The 11803-nt window shown below is 39.4% G+C and overlaps 1 protein-coding gene across 1 annotated transcript; it reads right to left on the bottom strand.

Annotated features, from left to right (window-relative positions):
- Positions 1-10682: 10682 nt before the first annotated feature.
- LOC117240995 lies at positions 10683-11177 on the bottom strand. The gene is made up of 2 exons (XM_033506998.1): positions 10770-11177; positions 10683-10733 (listed from the first exon to the last, which is right to left on the bottom strand). Exons 1-2 carry the CDS (start codon positions 11155-11157, stop codon positions 10708-10710), a joined length of 414 nt encoding a protein of 137 aa, XP_033362889.1. The 5' UTR covers positions 11158-11177; the 3' UTR covers positions 10683-10707.
- Between the last annotated feature and the right edge of the window lie 626 nt (positions 11178-11803).

The following is an 11803-nucleotide window of genomic DNA, read 5'->3' as shown; positions in this document are numbered from 1 at the left end:
AAACCCGACATATATATATATATTCGAAGACAAGCTACATTTGTAATATCTATTCCTATTGATAATATATACTTATATATTTATAACAATAAAACAAATCTCATTTATACTACTTACCAATACGTATGCATATATGTATATAATTATAACCCAAGTAGCATTCATAATATTTATTTTCACTGATAACATGTACGTAAAACCTAAAATAAAACAAAAGTTTCAATAATAATAAAAAAAAGAGAAAGAGAAGAAAAAAAGGAAAAAATATATATATATAAATACAAAAATTTTTCTTTATATATATATATTAATAATAATAAAAGGTTATTCTTATTTCTAATAAACTCGAGAGTAAGAAACGATTTAATAAATTGTTAATAGGAAGATGAATCGCCTGGTCATCGTACTTACCCTCATCGAAATAGCATATGGCCTGGTAGGATACGACTGCAATGGCAACCACCTCAACGTTACCACCATCTCTTTAAACTCCATCGGGGACTGCAGCATACAGCCTGCGATGACAGAAACCAAAGACATTTACATTCAACTACTGCAACTCTCAGAATTCGAATTTAGCTGTGCGGGCATAGCCCATCAGATTTGGTGGCAGCGGTGGGATACGCTCCACAGAGGATTAAAGTTGTCACGCTTGTCAATAAAATATATATATTTAAGAAACAATGGCGACTGAATTGGAATCGTTGGACGAAGAAATGGTTTTGACATTGTCGGAAAAACTCAAAGCATGGGATGCGAACTTTCGCGATATGAGTGCAAAACTCGCCGAACTACAAAACGGCATGTTCGAACTTAAAACAAAACAGGAACCTAAAACACCCGTATTGCCGCCGACAACACAACAAGAGACGGTCCAGCCGAGTGGACATACCCAGCCAATTAACCTAAAAGACGCGATCGAATCGGTGCCAGTGTTCGACGGATATCGGCCATCGGTATTCCACCTTTTAAGAGCTTGTGAGCGCGCGCAAAATATGATTCCCAGATATCAAGAACCTCAATTAGTAAAATTGTTAGTAAATAAGCTCCGTGGACACGCGTTCCTCGCCATCGAAGACATAGAATTAATGAGTCTAAATGATTTCGGAAATAAATTAAAGGATCTATTCGGCCCAAAAAAATCTCTCAACGAATATAAAGGGGAATTAGGAACGATATTTCAACGACCCGGGGAAGACATATGTGGCGGATCGGTATCAACAGGACGCTGACAGGACGAGGCATCAACGCGGCGCAACACCTCCCGGGCGATCCGCGGGTACCAACCGCCAACACTAGAGGGCTACGACGACAACGAGTCTGTCTGTCTAACTCGCTAGCGGTCGAATATACGAGCGATTGATATAAATACCGCACCTAGCGAGACTCCCTCTACGTCTAAGGCAGGGACTACCGGGCACAGCCTTACTGACGAGTCCACCGGTAGAGTCGGGACGAAACGCACAACTCTCTTTTCATCCGTCACATATATTAGATTATATGGATCGCGTTAGAAATCTTAGATTGGCAATAATGGACGGAGAAAGAGGCGACTACGGCATCATATCCCCCGATATCTAAGATACCATAGATTGGGAAACGAGAGAAGTTTTCGTTGAAGGACTTCCGAACGAAGTATATGTGCGAGTAAAAATAGCAGGGTCCCACACTTTAGAAGATGCGTATCGTCAAGCCGTCAAAGCAACACACGAATTGAGACGAATAACCGATAGAACGCGACCCCAACGACCGACACCCTCGAACTATTACAGACGCGACAACGTACGCCCTTCGAACACTAACAACAATATCAGGAACAACCGCCAAGATCGAAGATCGGTACCTCCATCGCAGAATTTTTCGAATACTACAAGACAAAATATCACGTGTAATTATTGTAAAATACCCGGGCATTTAGTGAAAGACTGTTACAAATTTAAAGCCCGAGTAGATGCCGGATTAATCGTACCCTATGCTTCGAGACCATCGGGAAACCAAACGCGTCCTTCGGGAGAATGGGGCGAGCCACGAAGGAACGATACGCCGAATCGCCCAAGAGTACAGGCGGCAACCAGGCGACCGGCGCCGACGGCAACAAACGGAATAAGGGCTGCCACCCCCGCGAGATCGACTCCACCACCCATAACGAGAGACCGAGCGAACGCAATGCCGACCGTAAGACCGAACGAACAACCATTAAATACTGTGGGGGAGTTATCCCACAACCAAACGAGGTCACAAACAGAGAATCCGGAATCTCAAGAAAAAAGGGAAAGAGTGAAGCACAAACAACCGGCGAAGGAAAATCACCAGGAGTTGAATTCAGATTCGGAAGGCGACCTCTCCGAATTATTTCAGTAAAATTTAACGATTCCCCAACGACCCCAACTGCGCGAATAGTTTCCCCAGATCTAAAAACTAAGACGAGTTCATTATTAGACTCTGGATCGGAAATTAATATTATCAAAAAACCTGCTTTACCCGATTCAGCCATCATCGACGAAAAGGAATCAATCGTAGTGCGAGGAATTACGGCAACGAGCCTGGTCTCCCTAGGGCAGGCGGTAATACAGGTTGCGGGCCATCCGATTATTTTTCATGTAGTCGATGATTCATTGCTAATCGATCAAGACCGAATCCTAGGATCCGAATTTTTTGCAGGTTGTAAAGCTCGTTTAGATTATGAGGAAAAACATATTAAATGGGGAAATATTTATATACCCTTCGATACTAAAGAAAAAATAATTATACCGAAGCGAAGTTCAGTAACGTGTTCAATTAATATCGCAAATCCAGAGATAAAAGAGGGATTTATTCCCAGAATCGAGCCGATCAAAGGAATTTATTTTGGAAATGCAGTTGTGAGGAATCATAAAGGAAAAGCTTACATAAGAGTAATAAATACTACTTCAAGAAATTACGAATTTACAACACCGACGATGGTAATTAAGGAATTCGAAAACCCCTCCCCGCTTCCTAGGACAGCGTGTAATACAGTTTTAAAGTCGAAGGAAAGTAGATACGATAAAATAATTGAGTTACTACGACTCGAACACTTGAACGAAGAAAAAAAGGAAAATGTTAAAAAGTTGATTCGTAATAATCAAGATAGGTTTCATATTCCAGGAGATACATTGGAAGCAACCGAAGTTCTGGAACATAGGATAATCACGACGGACAATATACCCATCAATACTAAACAGTATCGATATCCGGCAATACATCGAGAAGAAATAAATTGACAGGTCCAAGAATTACTAGATACGGACGTAGTGGAACCATCAATATCTCCATATAACTCCCCGTTATGGATTGTACCCAAAAAACCCGATTCGCAAGGAAATAAACGCTGGAGATTAGTTATCGACTATAGAAAGTTGAACGATAAAACGATCGGCGATGGTTTCCCACTACCCAACATTACAGAAATATTGGATCAATTAGGAAGTGCAAAATATTTTTCCACGTTTGACTTGGCATCGGGCTTTCACCAGATCCGTATGTCACAGGAAGATGCCCACAAAACTTTTCGACACTATACGGACATTTTCAATTCAAAAGAATGCCCTTTGGATTAAAAAATGCCCCAGCAACTTTTCAACGTTTGATGAATTCAATATTATCTGGTCTGCAAGGAATAGAACTATTCGTCTATCTGGATGACATAGTGATTTATTCCACGTCTCTCCAAGAACACGAAATTAAGTTCAATAAGTTAATGGAAAGACCGAGGAAAGCTAAATTACGATTACAACCTGATAAGTGCGAATTTTTACGACACGAGGTGAATTATTTAGGACATATAATTAGCGAGGATGGCGTGAAACCCGACCCAAAGAAAGTCGAAGCCGTATCAAAATTTCCACGGCCGAAGAGGGCGAAAAATATCAAACAATTTCTGGGACAAGCAGGATATTACAGAAGATTTATACCCGATTTCTCCAAGGTCGCGAAACCATTGACACAACTATTAAAGAAAGACACTCCCTTTAAATGGACAGAAAATCAAGAAAATGCATTCAATAATTTAAAGACAGCGCTAATGACAAAACCCATTCCACAATATCCAGACTTTTCTAAACCCTTTAACCTTACTACAGACGCATCAGGATATGCAATAAGCGGTGTACTGAGTCAAGGGCCAATCGGAAAAGATTTACCGACTGCATATGCCTCAAGACTATTAAATTCCGCCGAACAAAACTACTCTACCATAGAAAAAGAGTGTCTGGCAATTGTTTACAGCGCAATGCACTTCCGACCATATTTTTACGGAAGAAAGTTTACTATCGTAACCGATCATAAACCTTTAGTGTGGGTGCATTATATCAAGGACCCTACTTCGAGAATTTGGAAATGGAAATTGAAGTTATCGGACTTTGAATTTGATATTGTATACAAAGAAGGCAGGGCGAACGCAAACGCAGACGCATTATCTAGGAATCCTCCGGAAGTTTGTCTACCAATCAGAAAGAGAGAGGAAGTCTCACCGATTCGCTATCCTGTCTCAAAAAGATTCGAAATAGATACGTCAACGGAAGACTCTCCCATATTCGAAGCTAAACCACGCGTCTTGCCTCAATCCACTGATCTTACAAAACAAGGAAAAGTTTTTACTCGAAAGCATCTTACACTGGAAGAAACGCCCGTAAAATATTCTGACGAAGCACTAACCGAGCTCGATGTAAACACAGATAGAGAAATAACTGATCAAGGAAAAAGGCGCATGGACACAACAGGCGAAGAAGAGCCCTGTGTTTGTGGTTACCTGTGTTTCTTCGGCGCGTGCAAGGGCTGGCGGCTGCAGCATCATTATCATTTCGATGTTTGCTCGGGCAACACGCGCAATTCCGCTGCTCTCCCACAACAAGGACCTCCTCCTTCGAGTTATTTTGCGTAAGTTTGGATATTTGCATATTATGGTTGTTTTCGCGATTTTGATCCTTTTTCCTTTTTTTTTTTTTTTTTTGTTGTTTCCCTAGGCTTCGGTGATCGACGTTTGAACAATGTTTGCGGAGGCATTTCCATCAGAGGTTCCTATCCAGACTTCTCTGGTGCGTATTTAGTCTTGTTTTTAGTCCGCTTGATTCGTCTTGTTTCGTTCTATTTAAACTATATTGTGTTGTTTCAGCGCAAGCGAAAGAGGGATGCCGAAGAACCTGTCACGTAATTTTTGGGTTGGTCGGTGAAAATAAAATATAGTCGAGTCGTAACACAACTATTTACTTGGTTTTAATCAACCTTTATTATGAATTCACCAATCACAATGTAACACGCACTGAATTAACATAAATCACAATTCACTCCAACCACGTTATGTAAGACTTAGTTACAACAATACATTAAGTACGCGACTTATAAGAGACCGACATAGATATGTTGACTAATCTAAGGATACAGAATAAGTGAAGTTTTACTGACGATACTGTGTCTGAGGAAAGCTAGGGGTGGGTGTGTCTAAGGACACGGGACTATCGGATTTGTTGATGACAATTTTGGTTAAGGAAGTGAGGGCAGTAGACACCATCTCCGATTGGATAATAGGACGGTTGGTGGACCAGGAAGGGTTTTAGCCGCCCTCGCGAGAAAGTTGCCAACGGAACATACCAGATGTGGAGAAAACCAACTTTCTAAGCTAACACGTGGTAGACAATAAACGTAAAGGGAAATTTAAGACAGGAAATACTCGCTTGGTCCGAAGGACCTTAACTATAAAAATGCCAAGGCCCCCTGGTGGGCACTTAAGACTATTGAGGGTGCGCGCCAAGGATATGCAGACATCTGGGTGCCATCCTGTCCGTGGTGTGTGGCCTGATCTCTGATATGAATTGACGTTACAAACCCATGGGCGACTCGAGAAGACCCATCAAACGCATGCGGCGCTGTGATGAACCACAAGTACCAGAGTGGTCGGAGGAACTATTCGACATTGGTGCCGAGGCCGTGGATTTCCCGTCGGAATTGAGCTTTGACAATTTTGTTACTGTCGATGAGAGTTTCTTCGATGCAGAGACCGTCGTATTGGAGTGGGAACCCCCACTGGTTGAAGTCGTTGATACCGATCGTTGTGTAAAAGTTCGTTTTGCAAATGAAATTCCCGGAGAGGTTTTGGAGGCACATATTCGTCACCATGCTTCTGGGAGAAAGGGAATTTCCCCTGTTGTCCGTTATTGGTGTATGCGTGAGTCCAGTGAACTTTGTCCTGGAGCTCCTTGCTTCGATTTTGATTTGGTGTAGCTGCTTCAATTTCGTTGGTTCGCTGTTTGATAATCGTGGGTTCCTTATTATTATTATTTTTTTAGATGTATTTTGTTTTTATGTTCAATATATATATATATATATATTGATATTTTTAGATGTATTTTGTTTTTATGTTCAATATATATATACTATCACATATAAAATATATATATATATATTTTTTTTTTTTAAATGTGATAGTGTAAGGTTATCTATTTTATGTTTGTTAAATATATGTGTATTTATTTAATTTTATATTTCTTCCTTTTTTAAATTAATTATACATATATATATATATTTTTCTACATTTGAATCTGACAGTGTAGTTACACATAGAATTTATTAAAGAAAAATCTCAATGTGTTTTCATGATTTGTTTCTCGCGCCTGATTTCCATTAATCCCTAATATTCCTGTCGCCATAACGCGTGTTATTGTGTTAGTTGTTCCGATGCGCACGTGTAAATCTAACATGGCTGCTCATAAATGTCATCAATAAAGTTATAGTGGCGGGTCTGTAGTTTTGTTTGATATCGAAGTAATTTTCCGTCTGTCGCTCGTTTTTCCTTATTCAACCGCAACTAGAACATTTATTTATTAATATTGTTATTATTATTTCTTTAAAGTGACAATAGTATTGTTCGTGTGAATATACATATATATATATATATATATATATTTATATTTTGTGTCATTTTAATATGACTAATGTTTTGTAATTCTTCGATAGCGTTATTTATTGTTTTGAGTAGTTTATTTTATAGAGTGTTCGGTAATATAAAACACACACACACGCGCGCGCACGCACGCACACATGTATACATATACATATTTCTTCAGGCAGTGTGATTTTCATTTAGATTCTTTAGCGATGTAATGTTGTGTATTTGAGGTTATGTGTCAATTATTTGATTTCATATATACATATATATCTTGTATTGTGACAACATAGTATTGAAGGTTTTGTTTCTAGATTATTGTGTGTTTAATGTGTTTTTACATATTTGTGTTTGATGGTAGAATTTCTGTACGTAATTCTTCAAGTCGTTGCGGTGTTAATTATTTTGAGCGTTTGGCCTATTGACAGGTTGTCACTTAGTCCCAAGTGTTGCGTTGTGTGTTCTATTTCTTTTGTAGATTATTAGTAGTAGTTTAGTTTAGAATATAAATTATTTATATATAGACATGCATGTTTCGTAATGTAGTTCTTATTTTATAACTCTTTACCGGAATGTAGGCTAGTTTTAAGTATGTATCTTAGATTACTAATTTGATTTAATAATGTAGAATGCGTACACTTAGATTACACACATTTAATAATGTAGAATGGAATGCGCACACATATATATATGTTTCTGACAATGTAACTTTATTTCTTTATAATACAATATTGTATGTTTTATGTATTCGTTAGACTATTAGTTTTCGATTTCATATATACCTATATTTCATAAATTGATAATATTGTATTTGTTGCATAGTATTGGAAGTACTGTCTCTAATATTTACTAGGTTATTACATGTTTGGCATATATGTTTATACTTATATGTAACTCCAAGTTGTTGCGGCGTTGATTGATTAAAATATATTTATATATACATGTATTCCTGGCGTTTCAATTATTTCCCCTTTTTGTAGTTATTCTTATTTCCTGGTTTATTTGTTTGGTTCGTGACTCGTTCAATCCATTAGCTGGTTCTATTTATTTTATTTTATACTGGTTGGATTTATATTATATTGAACCATAGGTTTTCAAATTGCAAGTCGGTTATTGGTAGGTTTATTTAGAGTTGTGTGTATATGTATTTTGTTTATTGGTTGGTTCTATTAGTCGCCCTAGTTTTGTTAATCCTTCCTTTCGTTTCGTAGTGCCGTGTGTTCGTTTGTGCATTCAAATCCTTATTCGCGCGTTTTGTATAGAGTGGTTTTCTTGTTCTTGTTACGGCGCGTAGCGCGGGACGTGACACCCCCGCCCTTGGAGTTCAAATTTCCAAAGGAAATTTGACTGATGGTGTCTCTGAGTTCGCTCAAGGCGGACGTAGATGTCGTTGGTTGTTGAGTGACTACCGGTGTTATCGATATCCCTTGAGGTTGTGCTGTTTGATCATCGATATTTCGTCTTCCTTTGAGGTATAGTAGCAGGTGGGTGACTGAACCGCATATTGCTCCTAATAGGGCGATTCCACATCCGTAAGTTTCACGTAACTGGTATCCATATATGGCTATATCTATTATCGTCTTGATTAATTTAAACATTACGAGTATTCCAAATATTGCTGCACTGACAGTTCCAAATTCCATGAAACCAGTCCATAATTTTTCGCTATTGTCGTTAATGTGTTTTCGTCCATCATTCCCAGGATGTTTACTGTTCCAGGGACGATTGTTTTTTCCTGTCGCTCCTCTGGTCAATGTGTTCAAGACTGCAGTTTTTTCTGCCGGGAACATGACGTGGTCCCGTAGTGCGTCCAGGTCCTTTTGGGTATATATTCCGCTCGTGGCCAACGACGATGGTGCTGAGTATCGCCAAGTTTGGCGCACGTCCGGGCGGAGTTCCTGTGGTGCGATTGTTTCCATGGGTTTTGGTACGAATTTGTGTCAGAGTCCGTCGATGTTGTATAGCGTGGGTAGTACTGCGCTACATTCTCTATGGTTTCCGTGTTGCGTTGGGATGTGTGTTGTTGGTGTTAGAAATGCGGTGCGATTCCCTTGCCAAACGGGTAGCTCCGAGTAGCATTCTGTTGTATGTCGTACCTTTACTTGTACCGGAATGCATTTGACTATATGGACCGCTTCTCCTGCGATCAGAGCCATGTGTCCTGGGGTCTTGGTTATGGTGTATGCAAATTCGTCGGGCAGTAAGATTGCTAAGCTTAAAGCATTCTCTATTAGTTTCTTCTGTGTGGTGCATCTTTGTGTCAGTATATCATGGTATAATGTTGTCATTTGTCGTTTAATATGTTTCTCTACGTAAATGAATTTTGAGTTGACATATGCGAATATATCCAAATTTTCGACTGCTGTCTTGCTTTTGGAGATGAACGTATTTCCTCTTGTTGTTTCTAACAGGAACAACTTGGGGTGTTCAGTGGATAGTAGGGTATATCCACACAGTGGCTGTTCTCCAGTTTTAGTTAGCGCAAATGTTACTTCCTGCGTTGTTAGTGCGTAAACTGGTTGTGCTGATTCCCTGTTGGTTCTTATTTCCTGGATCTTTGTAGCAATTCCTTCATATAGCACATCGTACTGATCAAATTTGCATGGCGAGGGCGGTTGTGGTTGCCAATAAGTGTATCCGTCCTCAGCGTCTAGACAGTTTCCTTCGCTAAAGGTACATACCGTTCCTGATTTCAGTAGAATTTTGTTCGCCTCGATCCGTACTGGCACAACTGCTGATCTTAAACTTATCCTTACTGTGGCTTGTACGACGACCTTTTCCCAGCTTCCGTATGGGTCTGCATACTGTGTTCCCTGGCAGCTGCCGTCGTCTGTTAACTTGCCGGCTAGGACAAGCGACCTTGTTTCTGTTGCATTATCTTTTAGGCCTACTATAAGGTTTTGTGGTCCGAGTGAAAACGTGCCGTCTTGGTGCATCCTTGCACATTGTTGGACGGTTGTTTTATGGAGGTATTCGGCGAATCCGTTATGCACTGCCGACGTGTGGGAGTGCATGCCACAGTAATATATAATTCGAGTTATTTGCACCTTGCATTGCCTTACACTGGTAAATTCAAATTCTGAGAGTTGCAGTAGTTGAATATAAATATCTTGGGTTTCAGTCATCGCAGGCTGTATGTTGCAGTCCCCGATGGAGTTTAAAGAGATGGTGGTAACGTTGAGGTGGTTGCCATTGCAGTCGTATCCTACCGGGCCATATGCTATTTCGATGAGGGTAAGTACGATGACCAGGTGATTCATCTTCCTATTAACAATTTATTAAATCGTTTCTTACTCTCGACTTTATTAGAAATAAGAATAATCTTTTATTATTATTAATATATATATATAAAGAAAAATTTTTATATCTATATATATATTTTTTCCTTCTTTCTTCTCATCCTCTTTTTATTATTATTATTATTATTATTATTAAAACTTTTGTTTTATTTTAGGTTTTACGTACATGTTATCAGTGAAAATAAATATTATGAATGCTAAGGGGTTATAATTATATACATATATGCATACGTATTGGCAAGTAGTATAAATGAGATTTGTTTTATTGTTATAAATATATAAGTATATATTATCAATAGGAATAGATATTACAAATGTAGCTCGTCTATATATATATATATATATATATATGTGCGTGAAATGGTAAATATGACGGCTTATTTTATGAGTCACTTGCATTATCAATGGAAATGAGTGTTATAGATATCGCCTACTTTACAACATGCGTGTATATATATATATTGGTAAATATAAGTGAGAATTATATGTATAGTTATAAATATTGTTTGTTTACAGGTGGATAGCATAAGTATTTGGTTTCGTGCGTAGCGTACAGGTGCTTTACAGTTCTACGGTGCGGATTGCTATTCCTTGAACTAAAAAAATTCTTTCGATGTCAGTCAGATTATTGTAAACGATCATGCATGGGAGGCATGATATAGCGGGTTGTAGGTCCGTTAGGTTTATATCACACATACGACAGTGTGATATTTGTGTCCTTGCAGGTACTCCGCATAGGAAATGAGTGGGCGGGTCGTCGCATGGGTCCTGGTCGTCTGGATCTAGGTTGTCGAAACAGTCTTGACAAAGATAACCGTTATCTAAATGGTAGACGGAACGTATCAACCGAACACAGAGGCAAGACTGAACATCCTCCGTCGCTTCCAGGTCGAATGCGGGTACGGGCCCGTCTGGGTCCTCTATGTCAGAGTTGATGAATTCGCCACCCGTTCTGTACATACATACAAAAACAGTTAATATATATATATTTTTTTATATATGTTTCGTTCGGACCTATTCCTTTGTACGAATACTGTATCCCTGTATATAATATAATATATATAATATGTTATGATTATGTTAGTTGTTATTTATTATATATATATTTTCCTTATCTCTCTCTCTTTCTCTTTTTTTTTCTCCCTCTTCTTCTTTTTTTTTTTTTTATTAGTACCTAACATTGCTATCATCGCTAGGCGCAGAAACACGTCCGGGAGCCTGGCGGTCCACCTTCGAACGGCCGTAGTCGTGAGATGACGACCCAGTGAGGCCCACTTGACTACCCACGACTGCGCCGGTACTGGACCCCTGCACCGTAAACGTTTTTCTTTAGTTTTTCACAATCCATTTTGTTTTATTATAAGTTTCGCCTAGGTCGTCCTCGAGTTTCCATCCTGGTGCCACTCACTCTTTCGCACTCTACCCCGGTCAAGGCCGGTGCAGGGTGACGGGGAGCCCCACGAGAAGGTGAGGTGAGTGGTCTTGGCAGATATGGGCCCACCTACTTCATCGAAATTCTCCGCACCGGATCGGCGAGCTGGCGGGTACCAAAGGCACCGACCAGCCGCTACCCGACTATGGGAGAATATCAGGTCCATCGGGGTTT

The sequence above is a fragment of the Bombus vosnesenskii genome, unplaced genomic scaffold, assembly GCF_011952255.1.
Source record: "Bombus vosnesenskii isolate JDL3184/JDL3185 unplaced genomic scaffold, Bvos_JDL3184-5_v1.1 scf7180000015147, whole genome shotgun sequence".
NCBI classification, from domain to species: domain Eukaryota; kingdom Metazoa; phylum Arthropoda; class Insecta; order Hymenoptera; family Apidae; genus Bombus; species Bombus vosnesenskii.
Note: the sequence above shows the minus strand (reverse complement) of the source record. Positions and strands in the feature narration are given on the sequence as shown.